Here is a 27399-nt window from a genome sequence, read left to right as displayed (position 1 = left end):
CTTGCGTGCGTGTGTGTGTGTGTGTGTAAAATTGTATGGGCTAGATCCTGGGTGTATAGGGGCTTATAAGACACATAGCAGTGTGACTCTGTAACCTCTGTCACCTCTCTAACCTTATTGCTGACCCTTTCATATCAGAGAGAGATGGAAAGGGAGTTCAGAAGCTGAGAAATAAAAAGATAAATGCTTGTTTTTCCTCAACACCCCTGTGTGTGTGTGCATGTTTGTGTGTGTCCCTAGATTAAGTTTTTGTGTGCCTAAGCTTGTCATGCAAGTATTGCATATTTATCTTGAATTCACACTTATCTAACAGCCTTCCGTTCATACTTTTGACTCAATATGTTTAGATGGATGTTGACGCCTGGAGCACAACAATCTATGGTTGAAAGACAGACGGCGGGTGATACATGAAGAGTTAGTGAACGTGGATGACATCATGAAAAACAACACATAGGAGAGCCATCATAACTTGTCAGCAGATAAGTCGATCAACATGCAATTAGCATGCTGTCATTCTACTGTTTTATTCAGATCACCATATAACACAGGATTTGCGTAAAAATAGCTTATTCCTCTTTTCCTCGTTTAGTGATGATGAGATGTCAGAACTGAAACCCCAAATGGGGTCTGATGTCAGGAGTGTAGTTTTTCTGTCTTTAAATCAGTGTCTATAGGGACAAATGGGATCTGATGTCAGGGGGTCGTTTTTCTGTCTTTATCTCAGTGTCTATAGGGACAAATGCTTAAGTGATATAAGTGATATACAGTGCCTTTGGAAAGTATCCAGACCCCTTGACTTTTTCCACATTTTGTTAGGTTGCAGCCTTATTCTAAAATTGATAAAATATATATTTTATCTCTCATCAATCTACACACAATACCCCATAACGACAAAGCAAAAACTGTTTTTTAAAATGTTTGCTAATTTATTAAAAATAAATATGGAAATATAACATTTACACAATTATTCAGATCCTTTACTCATTACTTTGTTTTGCACCTTTTGGCAGTGATTACGGCCTCGAGTCTTCTTCCGTATGACGCTACAAGCTTGGCACACCTGTATTTGTGGAGTTTCTGCAGATCCTCTCAAGCTCTGTCAGGTTGGATGGGGAGCGTCGCAGCACAGCTATTTTCAGGTTTCTCCAGAAATGTTCGATCAGGTTTAAGTCAGGGCTCTGACTGGGCCACTCATGGACATTCAGAGACTTGTCCCGAAGCCACTCCTGTGTTGTCTTGGCTGTGTGCTTAGGGTCGTTGTCCTGTTGGAAGGTGAACTTTCACCCCAGTCTGAGGTCTTGAGAGCTCTGGAGCAGGTTTTAATCAAGAATCTCTCTGTACTTTGCTCTGTTCATCTTTGCCTTAATCCTGAATCTGTCAGAGTGACCATGGATTCTTGGTCACCTCCCTGACCAAGGCCCTTCTCCCCCGATCGCTCAGTTTGGCCGGGTGGCCAGCTCTACGAAGAGTCTTGGTGGTTCAAAACATCTTCCATTTAAATATGATGGAGGCCATTTTGTTCTTGGGGACCTTCAATGCTGCAGGGGGGTGGGGTGAAGAAGTGTTCTGCCTCCATTCTCTTGGTTCAGCAACCCAGGACAGATGCCACAGCAAAGAAGGAAGTGTGCACACGCAAATGCACATGCAAATACACACACACACACACACACACACACACACACACACACACACACACACACACACACACACACACACACACACACACACACACCCAAAGTGGGATGAAAATTGATGAATTTCTAATTTTTTGTCAACGATCTACACATAAAATACTCTGTCAAAGGGGAAGAAAAAGTATATCATTTTCTTTATTAATGGAAAATAAAACACAAATATATTTTGATTAGATAACTATTCAACCCCCTGAGTCGATACATGTTAGAATTAGGTTTGGCAGCGATTACAGCTGTGAGTTTTTCTGGGTAAAGCTTTCAAACCTGGATTGTAAAATATTTGCCCGTTATTCTTAAAAAATATATTCAAGCTCTGTCAAGTAGCTTGTTGATCATTGCTAGACATCCGTTTTCAAGTCCTGGCAGACATTTTCAAGCCGATTTAAATCAAAACTGTAACTAGGCCACTCAGGAACATTCCATGTTGTCTTGGGAAGTAACTCCAATGGCCTTGTGTTTTAGGTTATTATCCTGCTGAAAGGTGTATTTGGTGTCTGTAGGAAACAAACTGAGCCATTTTTTTCTCTTGGATTTTGCCTGTGCTTAGCTCTATTCCTTTTCTTTTTATCCTAAAACACTCCATAGTCCTTGCCGATGACAAGCATACCCATAACATGGACGGATGGACAGAGAGATGGCTCCGGAGAAGAAGGCTGACGTTTTACTTGTTCCTGACCAATTGTGTTTTTTCGTTCTTTTCTTTGCGTTGTTTGTAACTTATTTTTTAAACTTATTTTGAACATAATGTTGCTGCTACTGTCTCTTATGACCGAAAATACCTTCTGGACATCAGAACTGCGATTACTCACAACAAACTGTCAGAATCCTTTTTTTGCTTTAATGAGCCCGACGTGAATGATATACTGCTTCCCCGGGAACAGGCCCAGATCCCTGTCATTTGCGTGAAGAGAAGGTGGAGAAAAGGGGCAGGAGGGCGGGCTGCCATCTGAGAATTCGTAGGCGATCAAATTAACCCCGACTGCCATCCATTCTGCTAGCAAACGTGCAATCTTTAAAAAATAAAATCGATGACATACGTGGAAGATTAAACTACCAACGAGACATTCAAAACTGTAATATCTTATGCTTCACGGAGTCGTGGCTGAACAATGACATTATCAACATACAGCTGGCTGAATCTGCAGGATAGAACTGTGGCGTCTGGTAAGACAAGGGGCGATGGACTATGTATTTTTGTAAATAACAGCTGGTGCAAGATATATAAGGAAGTCTCGAGGTTTTGCTCATCTGAGGTAGAGTAACTCATGATAAGCTGTAGACCACACTATCTACATAGAGTTTTCATCTGTATTTTTCATAGCTGTCTACATACCACCACAGACTGATGCTGACACTAAGACCGCACTGAATGAGCTGTATTCTGCCATAAGCAAACAGGAAAACACTATCTTCATCGACCTGGCCAAGGCTTTGAACTCTGTCAATCACCACATTCTTATCGGCAGACTCAATAGCCTTGGCTTCTCAAATGACTGCCTTGCCTGGTTCAGCAACTACTTTTCAGACAGACTTCACTGTGTCAAATCTGAGGCCCTGTTGTCCGGACCTCTCGCAGTCTCTATGGGGGTGCCACACGGTTCAATTCTCGGGCAGACTCTTTTCTCTGTAAATATTAATGATGTCGATCTTGCTGCTGGTGATTCTCTAATCCACCTCTATGCAGACGACACCATTCTGTATACATCTGGCCCTTCTTTGGACACTGTGTTAACAACCCTCCAGACGAGGGTACAACACTCCTTCCGTGGCCTCCAACTACTCTTAAATGCATCATCATCTGCACATCTATCACTCTGGTATTAATGCTAAATTGTAATTATTTTCACCTCTATGGCCTATTTATTGCCTACCTCCCTACTCTTCTACATTTGCACACACTGTACATTGATCTTTCTATTTCTCTTTTCTTTTGTGTTATTGACTGTACGTTTGTTTATGTGTAACTCTGTGTTGTTGTTTTTGTCGCACTGCTTTTGCTTTATCTTGGCCAGGTCACAGTTGTAAATGAGAACTTGTTCTCAACTGGCCTACCTGGTTATAAAGGTGGACTAAAAAATAAATAAAAAATGGACTCTGTGCCGGTACCCCCCTGTATATAGTCTCGTTATTGTTATTTTACTGCTGCTCTTTAATTACTTGTTACATTTATTTCTTATTCTTATTCATATTTTTTTTTAAACTGCATTGTTGGTTAGGGGCTTATAAGTAAGCATTTCACTGTATGGACCACACCTGTTGTATTAGGCGCATGTGACTAATACAATTTGGTTTGATGATGCAGCCTCCACCATGCTTGAATATATGAAGATTAGTACAGTACTCAGTGACGTGTTGTGTTGTATTTTCCCCAAACATAACACTTTGTATTCAGGACAAAAAGTTATTGTATTTGCCAATTCTCTTGCTGTTTTACTTCAGTGCCTTATTGAAAACAGGATGGATGTTTTGGAATATGTGTATTCTGACTTCCTTATTTTCACTCTGTCATTTAGCTTAGTATTGTGGAGGAACTACAATGTTTTTGATCCGTCCTCAGTTGTATCCTATCACAGCCATTCACCTCTGTAAGTGGTTTAAAATGACCATTGGTCTAATGGTGAAATCCCTGAGCGGTTTCCTTCCTCTCCGTCAACTGAGTTAGGAAGGATGCCTGTACTTTGTAATGACTGGATGTATTGATACACCATCCAAAGTGCAATTAATAACTTCACCATGCTCAAAGGGATAAAAGGGATATTTTTTTACCCGTCTACCAATAGGTGCCCCCTTGGTGAGGCATTGAAAAACCTCCCTGGTCTTCTTTGTTGAATCTGCACTTGAAATTCACTGTTCGACTGAGAGACCTTACAGATAAATCCATGTAAAAAAATCATGGTAAACACCATTATGTACACAGAGTTAGTCCATGCAATTTGTTATGCACAATGTTCCTCCTGAACTCATTTAGGCTTGCCATAACAAAGGGGTTCTGTAAGTGGGGGACGGGATATATACCTGTATGAGTGTGTTTTATGTGTTTTATTACAGGAGACACACTGTAGACATACACAAATATATACTGTAGACATACACACAGGCATACTGTAGACATACTGTAGACATACTGTATACATACACAAAGACATATTGTAGACATACACACAGGCATACTGTAGACATACTGTAGACATACTGTATACATACACAAATACATATTGTAGATATATTGTAGACATACACAAAGACATATTGTAGACACACTGTAGACATACACAAATATATGCTGTAGACATACTGTAGACATACACACAGACATACTGTAGACATGCTGTAGATATATTGTAGATATATTGTTGACATACACAAAGACATAATGTATACATACAATACTACTGCTAATAATAATAATGTATATATACAATCTACAATCTCTGAAACTGGAAACACTTATCTCCCTCTCTAGCTTTAAGCACCAGCTGTCAGAGCAGCTCACAGATCACTGCACCTGTACATAGCCCATCTATAAATAGCCCAAACAACTACCCCTTCCCCTACTGTATTATTTATTTATTTTGCGCCTTTGCACCCCAGTATTTCTACTTTGCACGCTCATCTACTGTCAAATCTACCATTCCAGTGTTTTACTTGCTATATTGTATTTGCTTCACCACCATGGTCTATTTATTGCCTTTTACCTCCCTTATCTCACCTAATTTGCTCATATTGTATATAGACTTATTTTTCTACTGTATTATTGACTGTATGTTTGTTTTACTCCATGTGTAACTCTGTGTTGTTATATGTGTCGAACTGCTTTGCTTTATCTTGGCCAGGTCGCCAAGATATGTGAACTTGTTCTCAACTAGCTTACCTGGTTAAATAATGGTGAAATAAAAAAAAAACATACATGCACAAAGACATATTGTAGATATACAGTGCCTTGCGAAAGTATTCGGCCCCCTTGAACTTTGCGACCTTTTGCCACATTTCAGGCTTCAAACATAAAGATATAAAACTTTATTTTTTTGTGAAGAATCAACAACAAGTGGGACACAATCATGAAGTGGAATGACATTTATTGGATATTTCAAACTTTTTTAACAAAACAAAAACAGAAAAATTGGGCGTGCAAAATTATTCAGCCCCCTTAAGTTAATACTTTGTAGCGCCACCTTTTGCTGCGATTACAGCTGTAAGTCGCTTGGGGTATGTCTCTATCAGTTTTGCACATCGAGAGACTGAAATTTTTTCCCATTCCTCCTTGCAAAACAGCTCAAGCTCAGTGAGGTTGGATGGAGAGCATTTGTGAACAGCAGTTTTCAGTTCTTTCCACAGATTCTCGATTGGATTCAGGTCTGGACTTTGACTTGGCCATTCTAACACCTGGATATGTTTATTTTTGAACTATTCCATTGTAGATTTTGCTTTATGTTTTGAATCATTGTCTTGTTGGAAGACAAATCTCTGTCCCAGTCTCAGGTCTTTTGCAGACTCCATCAGGTTTTCTTCCAGAATGGTCCTGTATTTAGCTCCATCCATCTTCCCATCAATTTTAACCATCTTCCCTGTCCCTGCTGAAGAAAAGCAGGCCCAAACCATGATGCTGCCACCACCATGTTTGACAGTGGGGATGGTGTGTTCAGCTGTGTTGCTTTTACGCCAAACATAACGTTTTGCATTGTTGCCAAAAAGTTCAATTTTGGTTTCATCTGACCAGAGCACCTTCTTCCACACGTTTGGTGTGTCTCCCAGGTGGCTTGTGGCAAACTTTAAACGACACTTTTTATGGATATCTTTAAGAAATGGCTTTCTTCTTGCCACTCTTCCATAAAGGCCAGATTTGTGCAATATACGACTGATTGTTGTCCTATGGACAGAGTCTCCCACCTCAGCTGTAGATCTCTGCAGTTCATCCAGAGTGATCATGGGCCTCTTGGCTGCATCTCTGATCAGTCTTCTCCTTATATGAGCTGAAAGTTTAGAGGGACGGCCAGGTCTTGGTAGATTTGCAGTGGTCTGATACTCCTTCCATTTCAATATTATCGCTTGCACAGTGCTCCTTGGGATGTTTAAAGCTTGGGAAATCTTTTTGTATCCAAATCCGGCTTTAAACTTCTTCACAACAGTATCTCGGACCTGCCTGGTGTGTTCCTTGTTCTTCATGATGCTCTCTGCGCTTTTAACGGACCTCTGAGACTATCACAGTGCAGGTGAATTTATACGGAGACTTGATTACACACAGGTGGATTGTATTTATCATCATTAGTCATTTAGGTCAACATTGGATCATTCAGAGATCCTCACTGAACTTCTGGAGAGAGTTTGCTGCACTGAAAGTAAAGCGGCTGAATAATTTTGCATGCCCAATTTTTCCGTTTTTGATTTGTTAAAAAAATTTGAAATATCCAATAAATGTCATTCCACTTCATGATTGTGTCCCACTTGTTGTTGATTCTTCACAAAAAAATACAGTTTTATATCTTTATGTTTGAAGCCTGAAATGTGGCAAAAGGTCGCAAAGTTCAAGGGGGCCGAATACTTTCGCAAGGCACTGTATTTTAGATGTATTGTAGACATACACAAAGACATACTGTTGACATACTGTAGATATATTTTAGACATACTGTAGACATACACACAGACATACTGTAGACATACTGTAGACATACTGTAGATATATTGTAGATATACTTGTCACACCCTGGTCAAAGTATTTTGTGTTTATCTTTATTTATTTGGTCAGGCCAGGGTGTGGCATGGGTTTTTGTATGTGGTGTGTATGTGTGGGGATTGTAGCTAGTGGGGTGTTCTAGCTAAGTCTATGGCTGTCTGAAGTGGTTCTCAATCAGAGGCAGGTGTTTATCGTTGTCTCTGATTGGGAACCATATTTAGGCAGCCATATTCTTTGAGTTTGTCGTGGGTGATTGTCCTTAGTGTCCTGATGTCATTGGGCTGTGTTAAGTTACACAAGTATAGGCTGTTTCGGTTTTCGTTAAGTTTATTGTTTTGGTAGTGTTTGTGTTTAGTGTGTTACTTCATTAAACATGGATTGCAATAGACACGCCGCATTTTGGTCCGACTCTCCTTCTCACGAAGAAAACCGTTACAGAATCACCCACCACAAAGGGACCAAGCAGCGTGTCAACAGGCAAGAACAGCCCAAAGTGGAGTACAGTATGGACTATACTTCTTGGGAGGAGATAGACAGGTGGGCGGTCGACCCAGGGAGAGTGCCGGAGCCCGCCTGGGATTCGATGGAGCAGTGCGCGGAAGGATATAGGAGAATGGAGTTTGCGAAGCAAGCAAGGCGGCGCGGACGGAGGCCCCATAGTCAGCCCCAAAAATTTCTTGGGGGGGGGCTCAGGGAGAGTGTGGCAGAGTCAGGAGCCAGACCTGAGCCAACTCTCCCTGTTTATCGTGAGGAGCCAAGGAGGAGACCAGAGCCGGTGTTGGAGGTGAGCGAAACAGAGACTGTGAAGGAGTTAATGGGGAAATTGGAGGAGAGAGAAATGAGGGAGTTGCTGTGTTGGTGTTTTAAACATGGAATTCGCCCGACGGAGCGTGTCGGGGATTTGATGGCACCTGGGTCAGCGCTCCATACTCGTCCTGAGGTGCGTGTTAGTCGGCTGGTTAAGATGGTGCCAGTCTCACGTACCAGGCCTCCTGTGCACCTCCCTAGCCTTGCACGTCCTGTGCCAGCACCGCTCTCAAGATCTCCAGTACGCCTTCACGGTCTAACCCATCCTGTGCCACCTCCACACCCCAGCCCTCCGGTAGCAGCTCCCCGCACCAGGCTTCCTGTGCGTGTCCTCGGCCCAGTACCACCAGTGCCAGCACCACGCATCAGGCCTACAGTGCGCCTCGCCTGTCCAGCGCTGCCAGAGCCTCCCTCCTCTTCAGTGCTGTCGGAGTCTCCCGCCTGTTTAGCGCTGTCAGAGCTTTCCGCCTCTACAGCGCTGCCGGAGTCTCCCGCCTGTTCAGAACTGCCAGTTAGCATAGAGCTGCCAGTTAGCATAGAGCTGCCAGTTAGCATAGAGCTGCCAGTTAGCATAGAGCTGCCAGTTAGCATAGAGCTGCCAGTTAGCATAGAGCTGCCAGTTAGCATAGAGCTGCCAGTCTGCAAGGAGCTGCCAGTCTGCAAGGAGCTGCCAGTCTGCATAGAGCTGCCAGTCTGCAAGGAGCTGCCAGTCTGCAAGGAGCTGCCAGTCTGCATAGAGCTGCCAGTCTGTAAGGAGCTGCCAGTCTGCAAGGAGCCGCCAGAGCTGCCTGTCTGCAGGATGCCGCCAAAGCTGCCAGTCTGCAAGGAGCCGCCAGAGCTGCCAGTCTGCAAGGAGCCGCCAGAGCTGCCAGTTAGCATGGAGCAGCCAGGGCCGCCAGTCAGCATGGAGCAGCCAGGGCCGCCAGTCAGCATGGAGCAGCCAGGGCCGCCAGTCAGCATGGAGCAGCCAGGGCCGCCAGTCAGCATGGAGCAGCCAGGGCCGCCAGTCAGCATGGAGCAGCCAGTCAGCATGGAGCAGCCAGTCAGCATGGAGCAGCCAGAGCAGCCAGTCAGCATGGAGCAGCCAGAGCTGCCAGTCAGCATGGAGCAGCCAGTCAGCATGGAGCAGCCAGAGCTGCCAGTCAGCATGGAGCAGCCAGTCAGCATGGAGCAGCCAGATCTGCCAGTCGACCAGACTCTTCCAGATCTGCCAGTCGACCAGACTCTCCCAGATCTGCCAGTCGACCAGACTCTTCCAGATCTGCCAGTCGACCAGACTCTTCCAGATCTGCCAGTCGACCAGAATCTTCCAGATCCGCCAGTCGACCAGAATCTTCCAGATCCGCCAGTCGACCAGACTCTTCCAGATCCGCCAGTCGACCAGACTCTTCCAGATCTGCCAGTCGACCAGACTCTTCCAGATCTGCCAGTCGACCAGACTCTTCCAGATCTGCCAGTCGACCAGACTCTTCCAGATCTGCCAGTCGACCAGACTCTTCCAGATCTGCCAGTCGACCAGACTCTTCCAGATCTGCCAGTCGACCAGACTCTTCCAGATCTGCCAGTCAGCCAGGATCTGCCAGTCAGCCAGGATCTGCCGAAACCACCTGCCAGCCAGGTAGATTCATCAACCTGCCTGAGCTTCCTCTCACTCCTGAGCTTCCTCTCACTCCTGAGCTTCCCCTCAGTCCCGAGCTGCCTCAGTCCCGAGCTGCTCCTCAGTCCCGATCTGCTCCTCAGTCCAGTGGGGTTCTGGGTGAGGACTACTAGGCCATGGTCGGCGGCGAGGGTGGACTATCCAGGGACGCGAGGAGAAGGGACTAAGACATTGATTGAGTGGGGTCCACGTCCCGCACCGGAGCCGCCACCATGGACAGATGCCCACCCGGACCCTCCCTATTGTTTTGAGGTGCGTTCGGGAGTCCGCACCTTAGGGGGGGGGTTCTGTCACACCCTGGTCAAAGTATTTTGTGTTTATCTTTATTTATTTGGTCAGGCCAGGGTGTGGCATGGGTTTTTGTATGTGGTGTGTATGTGTGGGGATTGTAGCTAGTGGGGTGTTCTAGCTAAGTCTATGGCTGTCTGAAGTGGTTCTCAATCAGAGGCAGGTGTTTATCGTTGTCTCTGATTGGGAACCATATTTAGGCAGCCATATTCTTTGAGTTTGTCGTGGGTGATTGTCCTTAGTGTCCTGATGTCATTGGGCTGTGTTAAGTTACACAAGTATAGGCTGTTTCGGTTTTCGTTAAGTTTATTGTTTTGGTAGTGTTTGTGTTTAGTGTGTTACTTCATTAAACATGGATTGCAATAGACACGCCGCATTTTGGTCCGACTCTCCTTCTCACGAAGAAAACCGTTACAATACTGTAGACATACACAAAGACATACTGTAGACATACACAAAGACATACTGTTGACATACTGTAGACACACTGTAGATATATTGTAGATATACTGTAGACATACACAAAGACATACTGTAGACATACACAAAGACATATTGTAGACCTACTGTAAACATACTGTAGACATACTGTACTGTAGACATACACAGACATATACTCATAACAATGAACTATTTCTCTCAATATGGAGCATTACATAGTGCACATTAATATAATTCATTTTTCATGTGCCTGTTTGTGCTGTTGTCTGTTGAATGCCTCCCTGTTTTGAATCAGAGAATATGTCTCCTGGCTGACCATGAGACAGCAGTCTCCGCTGTTCACCCATAATGCTTTCTCATCACAGATATTGCATTGTTGCATTTGCTTTGTTAATAAATACCTTTACTCTCTCTCTATTCATTCTCCTCAAAAATGTCACTGCAGGAGATGACATAAGTGCAACATTAACTTTTTGCTCATAAAGAGGAAAGATTTTCAGTTTCCAATCTCAAAAAAAGAGAAGGAATTTCCTTGCTTCATTGGGTCTACTTCATGCTGTGGCGGCTCCTCAAGCTTGCACGCGCACAGAGATAAAATATATATCCCCTTTCTTAGAAAACAGGTTTTTCTAGAGATATTGTAATAGTGAGCTACACTTTAAAGATTCAGGCGGCCTCTTAATAAGCTCCCCTTCTCTTCTGTGGCCCTAAAAGCAACCAGGGAAATGTTACAAGCCAGAGCCGCAGGGGCTAGCGGTACTGCTGCAAATTTATTCACCTTTCTGGCATAATTGAATTTTTCCTGTTATATTCCAGAGGGGTGGGGGTTAGAAATTAAAAGGCAAAAATACTTTAAAAAGATTCATCCTTCTCCCATTCTTTGGGGATCTTTTATTTCCTATTAGTTTTTTTAACCTTCTTCATTTGATAAATAATTGAGTTGAATATTTTTGGAGTATAGATTCACAGATGGCTCTTTTTCACCCTGTCTTTGTAATATTTCTGTATTTTTTTCTATGTTTAATGTTTATCAAGTGTTGTCTTATCTGTTTGTTACTATGGCTTGAAGTTATTTAAAGGATTCAGTTTCTTCTTTTATATCGTGAGGTCAGTCAGGAAAAGGCCATGTGAATGTTTTTTCCGTTTTGAGTTTAAATTTAATGAGCATTGTTCTGTAGCTGTATGCTTGTGCACGTGTGTGTGTGTGTGTGTGTGTGTGTGTGTGTGTGTGTGTGTGTGTGTGTGCATGTGTTTGTATGTGCATGCCTAAGAGAGGAAGAGAGGCTGGGAATACAATAAGAGTAGAACAAAAGACAGCAAGAGAAAAGTAAACACATTTTGATCCCAGTAGTGTAGGGCTTGAAGCCAAGATAGCAGGGGTGGGTGACAATGGTCCTCAGGGGCTGCGGTGTCTGGTATTTGCTGATGTCTGCTGGTGTCTGCTAGTGTCTGCTGGTGTCTGCAGTGTCTGGTGTTTGCTGATGTCTGCTGGTGTCTGCTAGTGTCTGCTGATGTCTGCTGGTGTCTGCAGTGTCTGGTGTTTGCTGATGTCTGCTGGTGTCTGGTGGTGTATGCTGGTGACTGCTGATGTCTTCTGGTGTCTGTTAGTGTCTGCTAGTGTCTTCTAGTGTCTGTTAGTGTCTGCTGTCTCTACTGGTGTCTGCAGTGTCTGCTGGTGTCTTTTGGTCTCTACTGGGGTCTGCAGTGTCTGTTGTTTGCTGGTGTCTGCTGATGTCTGTTAGTGTATGCAGTGTCTGCTGGTGTTTGCTGGTGTCTGCTAGTGTCTGCTGGTGTGTGCTGGTGTCTGCTAGTGTCTGCTGATGTCTGCAGTGTCTGCTAGTGTCTGCAGTGTCTGCTGATGTCTGCTAGTGTCTGCTGGTGTCAAAAGTGTCTGCTGTTGTCTGCTGGTCTCTGCTGGTGTCTCCACTGTTTGCTGGTTTCTGCTAGTGTCTGAAGTGTCTGCTGGTGGCTGCTGGTGTCTCCAGTGTGTGCAGTGTCTGGTCTGCTGGTGTCTGCTGTCTGCTGGTGCCTGAAGTGTCTGCTGCTGTCTTCTGGTGTCAACAGTGGCTGCTGTTGTCTGCAGTGTCTGCTGGTGTCTGCAGTGTCTGATGTCTGCTGGTGTATGCTGGTGTCTGCATTGCTGGCTGGTATCTGCTGGTGTTTGTTCTCTCACTAAACCAGGGACCGATGTAGACTTGGGAAACCGGAGCAATCAGAGACCTAGGAAAGGTGATCAATTAAGCAGACTCTGCAGCCCCTGATTACCAGAAAAATATTAAACTCAATTATATATAGAACGAAGACAGTTAAAAAAACAAAGAAGAGACAAAAAAGACCTGCGTTTGGCAAAAGCCTTCACATGAAAAATGTCAGTTCTTGAATTTCTACCCAGGCTGTGATTCCATCAAAGGCGAATTCAACACTGATTAAATTCCAGGGTTGAAAGACTATGAGGATTTAGTTGGTACTTTTGCTCCAAAATACATAAAAGGTGCTCTCTATGAAATACATTAAGAGGAAGTTAAATAACTGAAATATTTAATGTGAAGGCTCTTGCCACATGCAGGTTGGCATTTATTAGGATGACACGTACTGAAGGCAGCTCTGCAGGTAGTCACTAGCTTGCACAGCCACAAAGTCATACAATCTGATTTTAAACCTAACCTTAACTCTAACCTTAACCACTCTGCTACTTTGTGCCTTACTCTAACCTTTAGTTAAAACCTTAAACCCCCCCCCCCTACATTTTCACAATATATAGCCAATTTCCACTTTGACACTGGAAATTGCTCAGTGCTGCCTCCAGGAAAATACTGATTCCTATAAACGTCAACCATCTTACCAAACTAAGCCATAAGCAAAGGAAATTGGTGGTGTATTAGTTTGTCATGTTGTGGATTGTAGTCATTCACATTGACTCCTAGCACCATAGCATTGATTGGGGGGTGGCCATTGATTTGTAGGGAAGTGGATTCTAATGCTTTGACAGATATCAAGCATTTCTGTCAATACGTTGATGTAAGCAAGCCATTTTTGCTGGAGTATGAGATGCACACACACACACACACGCGCGCGCACACACACACACACACGTGCACACACACACACGCGCACACACACACGTGCACACAAACACACACACACACACAAATGCAATAATGATAGGGTAGCCTCGTGGTTAGAGCAAGTAGCCTAGTGGTTAGAGCAGGTAGCATAGTGGTTAGAGCGTTGGGCCAATTACCTGGAAGGTTGCTGGGTTGAATCCCAAAGCTGAAAAAGTAAAAATGTGTCATTCTGCCCCTGAGCAAGGCAGTTAACCCACTCTTCCCCGGGCGCCGAAGACGTGGATGTTGATTATGGCAGCAACCCGCACCTCTCTGATTCAGAGGAGTTGGATTAAATGCAGACACATTTCAGCTGAATACATTCCGTTGGACAACTGACTAGGTATCCCCCCTTTCCCTGTGATTTTCTATATATGCACCCCACATGCCCAATGAGTGAGCATGGTATATCCAAAAGACTTGTTTCCAAACAGTATAATGTTCCTCTTAATGAAGGAAAACATGCTAGTCTATTAGCAACAGATCAACATACTGTAAAAATCATTTTTCACAGCCTTTGAAAAACGTGTTTTGTGGCTTAACTACCCAAGCATTGGAAGCCAATTGTAATCTTCAGAGGGCTCGTCAAACTGAACATTTTCACTAGTTTTTCTTCTTTCATCACTCAGGGACTTGAGACAAGCCAAGATAACCTCATAGATTGCCTCAAGCGATTACATTTCTGTTATTTCGCCAAGGCTACATGCTCATATTGACTCGTTCCCCCTTCGTTGGTTAGACACCAAGGACTTAGTAGGAAATGGATTTGGATCAGGGCGACTGGGACTAATTTTAAACGTCAGTCAATAAATTGATGCCACAGCCAGTGCAACGCAGAACGGATTAAACAAGCACCTAGGAGTATATAGAGCACCCCAAATTCTAGGCAGCAGGTGCAGCAAAAACATAAAAGATTATTTTGTAATGTGTTGTTTTGTTCCTGCCTCAAGAAAAGGTGTCATGAAATAAATGACTGTTAGATTTGCGTGCCAGCGGTTGGGGTTTTCATTTGCCAAACCCTCGTTTGTGTGATTGTAATATGTGGACAGAGCATATTGCCAGAATGGGATTTGAAGGATGTAAGGTGTTGTCGGCCATTTTGGCTATAGAATGTAACAGGTCAGATACAGTGACAAGGCCAGGTAATAGTGGCCCCTGTATTTAATTAGAAAATAAAAAGTATACCTTGTTCCTAATTCCTTAATTCCGTGCATCAATTTAAGTAGCATAATAAAAACATCCCCAACCAAATCTGTCAGTTTAAGCTAGAGAGATATATATGTTTGCGTGGGCTGCCTCTCAATCCACCACATCCGCATCTGCGGTGGAAAGTAACCAAGCTATTATGGTGTTAAACTATAATGAAAATCACGAACAGAATGGTGTTCTCCGTTGTGCTTTACAACCCATACACATCTGAAGTCGGTAATGCTGATGTGCCAACTTGTCTGACCACACCACAGAAAGGGTAGTCATTCACGAACACGATGTTGTTCTCTATTTTTCTCTACGAGGTAGTTTTGTGCAAAAAAATATAGGGGTTAAATATGTGTAAAAGTATATATATATTTATATATTTCCTGAGCTTTCTTATATCTCCTAGATATAGGACAGACACTTCAAAACCTTATTCCTTTTTTTCCTTTTTTTTTTATTCCTTTTTTTCCTTCCTTTTTATTGTCTTTTTTGCCATTTCTGAATGCGTTATTCAATATTTCTATGGGCTATAGTATTAAAGGCCAGATTCAATATTTTATCAAATCATTTTTTATATTTTTGTTCTAAATTCTAAATCAAATAGCTAAATGATCCATGGTATGACCATCTTAAAACCGACTTAGACTTTTAGAGGTTATTTGCAAACCTATTCTCTCTTTTTCCTTGCTAAAAGTTATTTCCTCCTTTCCTCAGGCCTCAATCTTCTCCTCATCTCCTCTCTTTCCTTGTCTACTTTCACCCTCTTCCTGTCTATCTTCCCTTCTCTCTCCACTATCCGCTTTCCAAGCAGCGTGTCGATTAATTAATAGCCCGGCTAATTTAATTTCCCAAAAAGTTTAAGCATGAATAAAGACTGACAAGACAAAGTTCTAATCTGCCCAAAGTTTAATTAGACTCAGCAAGGTTTTCATAGAAGCAGACGGGGTCAGAGTGGAAACAGTGGCATGGGTAGGGAACCGGGAAAGGGGAGGAGGAGAGGGAGGGTATGATACAGTGGAAGGAAAGGGAGAGAAGACTGTGGCAAGTTAGTCAGTCTGTAATGACCTATTGGACGGAGGCAGGGGGTGGTCTGCTTCATGTTGGGTATTCTGGGTGCGCAACAAAAGGTGTGTGTGTTTGTGGAGTCTTGTTCCGATACGGATCACCGGCACCCCACTCCCCCCACCCCCACCCCCACTGCACCGACACAGCACACACAGTCACTCAAGCACACAGACACACACACACACACACACACACACACACACACACACACACACACACACACACACACACACACACACACACACGCACACACACACACACACACACACACACATATATACCTGTCAACCTGGTCCACCTGGATGGGGTTTCCCCTGGCAGCATTGAGACAAGGCACTGGTTGAAAATCAATTGGCTGAGAGTATTATGGGGACGAAGTGTCTGCATGTATTAGATTTGGCCCAGAGGCCCCAAGAGGGATCTCAGTGCCTATCGGAGACAAGAATGCCCTCAATCCAAATGAATACACTGTCACATGGACAGGAATTATTATGAGGGTGTGTGTTGTGGTTTGGGTCTTGTTCTTCTGTGTTTCTGTGTGGGGACCTGTGTGTCAAATCAAATTGTATTGGTCACATACACATACTTAGCAGAGGTTATTGCGGGTGTAGAAAATTCCTAGGAAGTGCAATTCATAACAATTCATAACAATAAACACAAATCTAAAAGTAAAAGAATGGGATCAAGAAATATATAAATATTAGAACGATATTAATGATGAGCTTGGAGGGTACTATGGTTTTGAAGGCTGAGCTGTAGTCAATGAACAGCATTCTTACATAGGTATTCGTCTTGTCCAGATGGGAGAGGGCAGTGTGCAGTGTGATGGCGATTCCATCATCTGTGGATCCATTGGGGCGGTATACAAATTGCAGTGGGTCTAGGGTGTCAGGTAAGGTGGAGGTGATATGATCCTTAACTAGCCTCTCAAAGCACTTCATGATTACAGAAGTGAGGGCTACAGGGCGAAACTGATTTAGTTCAGTTACCTTTTCTTTCTTGGCAACAGGAACCACTCTGGACATATTGAAGCAATTCGAGACAGCAGACTGGGATAGGGAGCGATTGAAATTGTCTGTAAAAACTCCAGCCAGCTGGTCTGCGCATGCTCTGAGGACGTGGCTAGGGATGCCGTCTGGGCCGATAGCCTTGTGAGGGTTAACACTCTTGAATGTCTTACACACGTCGGCCATGGAAAACGAGAGCCCACAGTCCTTGGGAGCGGGTCTCGTCGGTGTTTAGCTTGTCTGGGAGCAATACTTTCTGCGTTTCTGCGACGTGGCTAGTTTTCCCTTTGCAATCCGGGATTGTTTGTAGACCCTGCCACTTACGTCTTGTGTCTAAGCCGTTGAATTGTTACTCCCCTTTGTCTCTGTACTGACGTTTTGCCTGTTTGATTGCTTTACTATACTCCCAGTCACCTTGTTGGGGTAAAAGGCTGTGGTTTGAGATTTCCGTTTTGCATGAATTCTGCCATCTATTATCCATGGTTTTTGGTTTGGGTAGGTTTTAATAGTCACAGTGTGAACAACATCCCTTAAACACTTCCTGATGAACTTAGTCACTGTGTCCATGTATAAGTCAATGTTATTCTCAGAGGCAACTGAGAACATATCCCAGTCAGCGTGATCAAAACCATCTTGAAGCATGGATTCTGATTGGTCAGACCACTGTTGAATAGACCTTAGCACAGGTGAGTTTTGAGTTTCTGCCTATAGGAAGGGAGTCGTGATCTGATTTGCCAAAGGGAGGGCGGAGGAGGGCCTTGTAGCCATCCATCCTTGGAAAGGAGAGTAACAATGTTTGAGAGTTTTTTAAGCGAGAGCACTACAGGTAATGTGTTGATAGAACTTCGGTAGCATTTTGCTCAAATTTGCTTTGTTAAAATCCCAACTCCAATACATGCGGTCTCAGGATATGTGATTTCCAGTGTAGTTCCTTGAGGGCTGTCGTGGTATCGGCTTAGGGGGGAATATACATAGCTGTGACTGTAACCAAAGAGAATTCACTTGGGAGGTAATATGGTCAGCATTTGATTGTGAGGTATTCTAGGTTGGGTGAACAAAAGGACTTGAGTTCCTCTACATTATCACAATCACACCATGAGTAGTTAGTCATGAAACATGCACCACCGCCTTTCTTCTTCCCAAAAAGTTATTTATTCCTGTCTGCGCGATGCACTGAGAACCCAGCTGACTGTATGGACAGGGACAGTATAGCCGGAGAGAGCCATAATTCCGTGAAACAGGAGATCCTTGCCCTGAGCTCATCTACTTTATTGTCCAGGGACCGAACATTAGCGAGTAAATACTCTGAAGCAGTGGATGTTGTGCACACCTCCTGAGTCAAACTAGAAGTCCACTCGAATACCTCTTCTCCGCTGGCAGCATCTTGGAGCAGCTTCTGGGATCATTTAAATTGCCCTGGGGAGTACGAACAAGGGATCCAATTTGGAAAAGTTTTATTTCTGGTAGTAATGCTGGTGAGCAACTGCCACTCTGATATCCCCCAAATGTTGGCTGTATGTAATAACGCGAAAAATGTTCTGGACTAATAATGTAAGAAATAACACACACAAAAACAAAATACTGCAAAGTTGCTTATGAGCTAGAAACAGAGCTGCAATGTCTGTCGGCACCATGTAGTTGTGTGTATGTGTTTGCATGGTTATATGTGAGTGCATGCATGCTGTTCTATGTGTGTGCTATCATATGAATAGGGATGGGCCCTAAACATAGACTTTTATCGAACAAAGTTGCTGGCTCCCTCGTTCCCTCTTTAAACTGTAAAGAACACATTTGGACTTCAAGGTAATTAAACATATGACCATTTTGTAAAGAAAAATGAATAGTTTCTCTATGTACATTGGATTGAACCAAGGTGAGGAGAATGGAGTGGAGGATCGGAATTTCCTTGTTAGCATATCTCACAGAAAGAGGGGGAGCCCAATATGTCTCCTTTCTTTACTCTGGTCGACAGCGTAAAATGTCAGATACTCATCTGGAAATTATTTCCATTTTATTACGCCGACATCTTCCAGAGCAGGGACTTTGGAATCTAATTAGTTTGGACAGAGAAGTGGGACCGAGGCAGACAAGTGTGTATGGAGCGCTGAGAGGAGGAGACTTCTCTTGGGGCCCTCGTAGATGGCTTGAGAGGGTCCCGGGGGTTAACTGGAACTCTGGAAATGAAGATAAGGCTCTTAGATGAAGGTTCAGCAGGAACAATCTTTTCTATTAGAGACAGTTGAATATGGAGTTCCCTTGATAACATGCCAACTGGGCCTTATCGACACAGAAGAGAGTGTGTGTGTGTGTGTCTCAGTGTGTGTCTCAGTGTGTGTAGGAAGTTTCTAAAACAGGGGTTCAATTACTTCTCCAAAACTGACGATTTCAACAAAATGTTTACTGACAACACTGCTGGTTACTCGACGCCAAAGCTCATATTATCTTTCATGAAGTGAGTTTTAAATTAGGACTGATGACCTCCATGTTTAATAGTGGAAGGTCTTATTAGAGAACCCTTCAATGATCTTAGCTTCCCTAAGTATACCAAGGGACCCTTACTACCCTTTCTCACCCCGCCCCACCATTTCCTCCCACCACGCCGGCCAATTAGTACAACCTCAAACAAAAGCCAATTAATTCCTGCTTTTGATTATGAGCAACATGACCCTCTGGGCCTTCACTAAATTGTCTGATTAGCACTTCTCAAACGTAGGGGCATGATCTGATTGGTCTTTTTCATTTTTACTATTCCTTAAATATCTCAGGCTGTAGAAATTAATACTACTCTGGCATTAGGGGATGTTTCTCTTAGGTACAGGTCTAGGATTAGATTCCCCTCCCGAATCCTAACCTTAACCATTAGTAGGCCACCTGTTGAAGAAAGGCTGAAAAAAAGCATTTTGAAAACAACCAAAACTGTATTGTTTTTCTGGCATACATCTAGCTACACAAACCGTATTTTCCCAAGTGCCTTGCTTTGCATGAGAAATGGGTAAGCATTATGAAGCCCAAAAATCCACCGTAGTGTGAGAATTTGGAGTAATGCACACAGTCACTACTCAGCATTCTCCAAACCTAGCTAAGGATGCGAAAGCATATACCCTCCTCCCCCCAAAAAGTAAGGAAAAGCCCACTGTAGCTCCTTTAATACAGGGGCAATGAATTTCAATTATGCATGAAGCAGAGGCAGTTTGGGAAATAATCGCTTCCCCCAGAGAACTGAACAGCCTGTTCCCCCCTCCCATCTCGCCCCGCAGTATCAAATAATAATCTAATGTCACGCACAGAAGAAAGGTTACTTTCTGCATACGCATTGATATTTCCGCTCGGGGATGCTGACCTTTTTCCATTAAGCTGTGATTTTTTAAATGTGACACAGCCGTAGCAGAGGCGGTGTCTGTGTGTTATATTAACATTCATTATGCCATTTGTTCTATGTGAAAAAGCAGTAGTGGTGTTGTTGACTCCGCCTTAATTGACTGTGCGACATAATTCCCTTTTAGTCAACCTTGAGCGTGTTTTTCTTAAAATTTCCTTAATCTTGTTTCACACTCAACACCCACTATCTGGTATGTGGTTGCATCTCTGTTAAACATCATATTGCTGCATCTCTGTTAAACATCAAATTAGGCAATGTTCTTGGCAGTTTTTTGCACTGTGACTCTGAATATTAGATTTTTATCTAGCGTATTATGAGTTTTCTTATTTAAGTATTATGAGTTGTCTTGTTGTGAAACTAATACAATGAATTGCTTACTGAACCTCCCTGTTCACCCACTACTGCGTGGCCGCGCACGACTCCAACACCATCAGTAAGTTTGCTGACGACACGATGGTGCCTGATCACCGACGACAATGAGACAGCCTATCGGAAGGTCAGAGACATGGCAGTGTGGTGCCAGGACAACAACCTCTCCCTCAACGTCAGTAAGACAAATGAGCTGATCTTGGACTACAGGAAACGAAAGACCGAGCATTCCCCATTTACATCGACTAGGCTGTAGTAGAGCAGGTCGAGAGCTTCACGTTCCTCAGTGTTCACATCACAAAGCATCTGTCATGGTCCACATACACCAGCACAGTCATGAAGAGGGCACAACAACACCTCTCCCCCATCAGGAGGCTGAAAAGACTTGGCATGGGCCCTCAGATCCTCAAAACGTTCTACAGCTGCAACACTGAGAGCATCTTGACTGGCTGCATCACTGCTTGGTATGGCAGCTGCTTGACATCGACCACTACAGAAGGTAGTGTGTTTGGCCTATTACATCACTGGGGCCGAGCTCCCTGTCATCTAGGACCTCTTTACCAGAGGTCAGAGGAAGGCTCTAAAAATTGTCAGACTCCAGCCAGCCAAGTCATAGACTATTAGTTAAATAGTTAACCAAATAGCTACCCTGACTCTTTTTTTCACAAATGCTGCTGCTATCCTGTTGCCTAGACACTATATCCCTACCTATATGTACATACTGTATCTACCTCAACTGCCTCGTACCCCTGCACATCGACTCTGTTCTGGTACCCCGTGTATATAGCCAAGTTATACATTACTCAAGTAATACATTACTCATTGTGTATTTATTATTACTTTTATTATTACGTGTTATTACTTTTCTATTATTTCTCAATTGTCTTTCTCTCTGCATTTTTGGGAAGTGCATGTGACAAATGAAATGTTATTTTATTTAGATTTTATTTGAACAGTCCTATGCTGGACTGGTTAAGCACAGTATGTTGGTGGATTAGTCCACACTGGTTGGCTCTGTTGTCCCATTTTACAAACATGATATGTTCTGTCATTTCTTTTCATTGCTATCCTTCATAATAAGATGATCACTTTATGAAACTGATTATAAATGTGTTTTCTGCTATCACATGTGCTCATCTAACTCTACTGTCCAAGACTCATCCTTTTTTATTATGTGTCCTCCATTTGCTGTCTTATACTAACTCAGATACCCTTTCTGTCTGCAGATCTCAGGCCTCTGCCTGATGTGGCCATGACTGGGAACTGCACCCATGAGTGTACCGAGTTCGGCCACTCCGACGCCTGCTGGATGCCTGGCCAGCCCTCCCCCAATCGTAAGAGCTCCACCAAGAACGCCCCCAAGCTCTCCACCTTCGTGCCTTACCTGGAGAGTGAGGGGCAGGACCACCTCTTGGCCAACGGCAGTCCCAAGCCCATGGCAGACGAGCGTGGGAGTGCTGGAGGTGGCAGCGGAGGCTCCAAGGTGGCTAACATCCGCTTCCTGCCCCCTTACAGCAGTGCCTTCTCCGGGGGCAGCGACTCCGGCAAAGGCTGCGAGGAGATCCCCCTGAGCCAGGCAGCCGAGTACCATTCCGCCACCACACCCACCAACCAGGGCTCCAAGAGAGAGATTTACCTGTGAGGGCGATGATGTGGCCACCACCCCACCACCTTCACCCTTACCCATATGCCCACTGTTCCTGACCCCATGCCCTCAGGCCTACCCCCTCACTGCCCCTGTGCCTAGCTGCTGTGTTGTCTGAGAAGTGCCATAGCACCACCACCACCCTCCTTTTTATAACCACCTCCCACCGTATGAGGCTTTAGAATCCACAAAACCTCCAATGAATTAAATAAAGAGTACAAATCGGTCCAAGCCAAACAAAGAAGATACTTGGCGAGTGCAAATTCTACTGACAGAATGTAAACTACACTATCATTTAAACATTGTGATAACTTCATTGGAGACTATTTAGTTATGATTGCGTGTTCAAGTTTTTTTTTTTACAATGAATTTCCGCTGGAGTTCCGTTGGAACTGAAAACAATGAGGGTAGAAAAGTGTTCTTGTTAAATAGACACATGAATATACAGTGTATGGACATCTATTTTAGGTGTTCTTTTGTTTTTTCTGTTTTGTTTCCTTTTTTTTTTTTTTTAGAAGTGAGTGTCGGTCTCAACTCTGGGACCTCCAATTAATAAGCAATAAGGCACGAGGGGGTGTGGTATATGGCCAATATACCACGGCTAAGGGCTGTTATTATGCACGACACACCGCGGAGTGCCTGGATACAGCCATTTGCCGTATTTTGGCCATATGCCACAAACCCCTGAGGTGCCTTATTGCTATTATAATCTGGTTACTAAAGTAATTAGAGCAGTACAATAAATGTACCCATGGTATACGGTCTCATATACCACGGCTGTCAGCCAATCAGCATTCGGGCCTAGAACCACCCAGTTTATAACTAGAATTAGAGCGGTGTTTCTCTTGCCTGACTACCCAAACTCCTTGCTCCTGCAAAATGCTACACCACACCCACGGATGTTAGTTTCTTCTCCGCAATGAGTCATGATTCGAGTATCTTGCGCAACGATTTCTAGAAGAGGAAAAAAGCACTCTAGCCATTCTGATTGGTACCAGAAACCAATGGGTTGGGACAGAGCCAGAACACGTGGGTAAAGCGGCAGTTTGAAAATTCGACATTGGCTTTGATACTCTGATTGGTTAGAGATGATCCAATCACTGATTACTATGTTTTGTACACCGCCCCTCATTTTAGTCGACACCACAAACAACTTCAATGATGGCAGTCTCAGACTGAAGTATGTAGCGAACTGTAGAGCCGTGGAAGAATTCAGTTTGAGTCGTCAGGCAAGTCCTGCTCCTACTCAAGAGGACACAGCTGACTGGTAATTTTGCCATTCTTTGCTCAACATAAGACATTAAAGTCCTCAACACATTTTTCACAACCAAGAGGTCTTTATCAATGTACAGAGCTGTAAATACAATGGACATGAGTTAGACTTTAAGCATTTTATTAGATTATTTTCCTTTTGCTGTATAGAGCTTCAATAAGAGCTGTACCTTTTTGAGTCATTGTCGTTAAGATCTCACAGTTGGTTGGTTGTGTTATCCATGATGCACCGGTTGACAATACCAAGTGTAACACTGGGAGGATTTGTAACCTTTGACACATCACTGAACATGTGAAGCTACAGTACACATTTGTGACTTTGTATTCCTCATCTTTCCTATGATCTTGGACAAAAGAAAAACCCTTCAGAAAAAAATGGTGCTGGTGTTAAATGTGTTGGCTGAAGTGGATGTCAATGTCTATTGCTGTGCATTTTCAGTCCCTCGCCACCCAAATCTCAAACTCCTTGATTGAGGTCTCACCGAAGGATCAATTCACACCAGGTATCCAGTTGGAGAGCAACAAGAAACAGCTTGTTTTTGTTAAGGTGTATCGTTCCATGGTGCACATACTCCATAACTCTAACTCCCATGTATTGCAATCTCTAGTTTCTAAGTTTGGCAATTTAGTAGTCATCTTTGTGAAAACTGATGGTATTTATCACCTGCTGTTCCAAGTCAGTTCCCCACAGTAGCACGGCTGTTAGAGACCTGCTGTGGGTGTGAGGTAAAGTCTGTCCTGGTCCTGTGGTGTGACGGTGGTAGTAGTTGGAGAGTTGGGGAGGATTCACAGCTCTCCTATACACTAGCGCGCTAACCCCGCTAACCCCGCCATGCAGAGGCATTGCTCTAATTGAGCCTGGAGGCATCGTTCATTAGCAGTGATCATTTCCACATCTCAAAACCGAGCAGGGTGTCCTGGCGGTTTGGAAGTTAATTTGGAGTCTCATAATAATAACTGCTGACAGTAATGGGGATTTCACCTGTGGCAATGAGCATCAGCCATGATTGGACTAATGAAAACGCATTGAGGAGAAAAAAGAGAGTGTGAAAAAGACCTCCAGACTACTAACACTACAGCTGGAGCTCTTGCACAACATAAACACCACCGCAGGATACACTCAAAAAGACATTGTTGTTGTTATGGCTTGCTAGGATACAAAACATGATTCAGGTGGGGTCATTTAAGGGTCATCACATCAAAAAGCTAAGGTCACAAGGTCAGGCTAGTATGTGTATCTTATGTTCCTGTGTCTGACCGTAGACTGCATTTTTTTTTGTATGCATTTCTAGTATGCTTTGAATTACAGTTCACATTCAACAAGTCCATGGCTGACTTGATTGTGCGTGCTTCAATGTATAACATGATTTACATGTGACTAAATGGTTAACCATTGTAAATAATGCATCATTTAAAAATCTCAGTCATAGGTCTATCATGGTGACAATCAATCCCTGTGACTTTTGAAAAAGCACGTATTTTATTTAAAGCCACATGATAAAGGGATAGGCTACAAGAACAAATAAGGCACGAAAAGAACGGTGGACAGCATTGAATCTGCTTGAAATCAACTGTATTTCAGTTCTACTGGGCTATGTCAACATTGTACAATATATTACATTAATTAATGAATACAATTTTCATCATCACTCATTCTAATGAACACAAAGTAATGTTCAACCAAATCTTCCCAATGACTTCTCCACAGGAAGGTCCATACACAGTAACAGCTAGGATCTTGGACCTCAAGTAACTGTTCATTCAAAGTGTATCTCAATGTTGATTTCATGTCCTTGTTTGATAATTTATAGGTCAAACACTGGTCCGATGTTAAGTCACTGGTTTCTCCTGTGGTGTTCCTTCACAGCAAACACACATGTTTCTCCCTGACAGGGCCTCTAGTCCCCTGGTTCTCCCTGACAGGGCCTCTAGTCCCCTGGTTCTCCCTGACAGGGCCTTTAGATCCCTGGTTCTCCTAGACAGGGCCTCTAGTCCCCTGGTTCTCCCTGACAGGGCCTCTAGTCCCCTGGTTCTCCCTGACAGGGCCTCTAGTCCCCTGGTTCTCCCTGAAAGGGCCTTTAGATCCCTGGTTCTACTAGACAGGGCCTCTAGAGCCCTGGTTCTCCCTGACAGGGCCTCTAGGCCCCTGGTTCTCCCTGACAGGGCCTCTAGTCCCCTGGTTCTCCCCGACAGGGCCTCTAGTCCCCTGGTTCTCCCCGACAGGGCCTCTAGTCCCCTGGTTCTCCCTGACAGGGCCTCTAGTCCCCTGGTTCTCCCAGACAGGGCCTCTAGTCCCCTGGTAACCTCCCTTGCCCACCCATGGACTGATCAGGACCTCCAGTGCCGGAGGGATAGACTCTAAGCCCTTCTGAGCTCCATCTCCTGAGTTGACATAGCTGATATACAGAGGGCTGACGGGGAAGAGGGCTGCGGGGAGGAGGGGGAGGAGGGGTCCTTGAACAACAAATGGGGAGGGAGATGGAGATAGAGATGGAGTGAGAGTAAATGATTTGTGAAGGGGGTAGGTCATTTGGCACCAATTAACCCCAGCTTTTTGTGGTGGTGCGGAGAAGCTGACCTTTGAGATGCGATGCTATTTGCTTTCCTTTAACCTTTGAGGCTCAATGTGAACACACTGTGAAATTTGAGAGGGGATGAGGAGAGCATGTGTGTGTGTGTGTGTGTGTGTGTGTGTGTGTGAGCACGCGCTTGTATGTAGCACACAGGTGTTTTTTCTGTATTTGTAGCTTTAGAGGTGCTGCCTGCATACTGTAAAAAGATGGCTCCACCTAAGCTCTATGGACTCTTCTGACAGTCTCACAAACTCTCACTCTCTCCAAGGGGAATCACCTGGAGTTTATCCCTAGAGAGGAGCTGTCACAGATACGGGCAGGAGAAGACTGTGTGCGTGTGTGCGCGTGCATGCGTATGAGAGAGTGTGCACGTGTGTCTAGCACCACTGCAGCAGCATCCTATTTCATGCTGAGGCAAAGCATGCCTGTGTTGATTTGGTTGGTTTGTTGCTTTGTGTGTGCATTTTATCCAATGGTATTCCTTAATTCATGAAGCATGTAGAACTCTTTACCTCAACGGATCGGCTTATACAGTAACTGGTCCCTGAAACATGGAATGCAGTCAGTGCAGACAGGCGTAACATGGATGACAAGGGATATTATTTGGCACATCTTTTTCACATCCCTTTTGTGTTTTTGTGCTCAGTAATGTTCAAATCCTCATCATGATGATAATTCCACCTCGTTTGCTTTTAAGAGACTATTTTACAGATTCAGAGAATTGGGTGTGCTCATAAATATGGTTGGATATTAATTATAGTGAATAGAAAATGGAATGTAGATCAGTCCTTGTAATGTTATCAAGGGATTCCCTTGTTGGTCTATATATCTTGATTCCTAAGTATTCATTAAAGCAACCTAGAATGAGTTTAGAGTGCTAATTGAAATCACTTTGCTTTCCAGTGTGTGACTTTTAGGTGTGTGTTTTGATAACGGCTCAGTCAATGGTATGCGGAGTGGCATTGAGCCCTCATTTGTAGGACCCCACCATTATAACGACATCACTGGGGTGGGCAGTTCAATCCGAAGCCCACCTCCAAGGTTTATCAATTATGTTAAAGCTCCAATCACATCACATTATGGTGTCAAAATCATACCAGCAGAACAAACAATACACAGTTAATCAAGGTGCAAATATCAACTGGGGCTGGTCCATGAAATAGGTTGGTGCTGGTTGTTCCCGATGAGGAGATTTAGTAGAGCATGAAAAAGCCAATTTTATAAATATAT

The 27399-nt window shown here is 43.9% G+C and overlaps 1 protein-coding gene across 2 annotated transcripts in view; it reads left to right on the top strand.

Annotated features, from left to right (window-relative positions):
• Positions 1 to 27036, top strand: part of LOC110489032 (protocadherin-1) — a 382124-nt gene extending 355088 nt beyond the window's left edge. For both annotated transcript variants that reach the window (XM_036943184.1, XM_021561580.2), the window contains exon 5: positions 21906 to 27036. In XM_036943184.1, the coding sequence (XP_036799079.1) occupies positions 21906 to 22321 (416 nt within the window). In that variant the 3' untranslated portion in view covers positions 22322 to 27036. The remainder of the gene's footprint in view (positions 1 to 21905) is intronic.
• Positions 27037 to 27399: the final 363 nt, after the last annotated feature.

Source organism: Oncorhynchus mykiss, chromosome 14 (assembly GCF_013265735.2).
Source record: "Oncorhynchus mykiss isolate Arlee chromosome 14, USDA_OmykA_1.1, whole genome shotgun sequence".
Lineage (NCBI taxonomy): Eukaryota > Metazoa > Chordata > Actinopteri > Salmoniformes > Salmonidae > Oncorhynchus > Oncorhynchus mykiss.
This window is presented reverse-complemented; position numbering and strand designations above follow the sequence as displayed.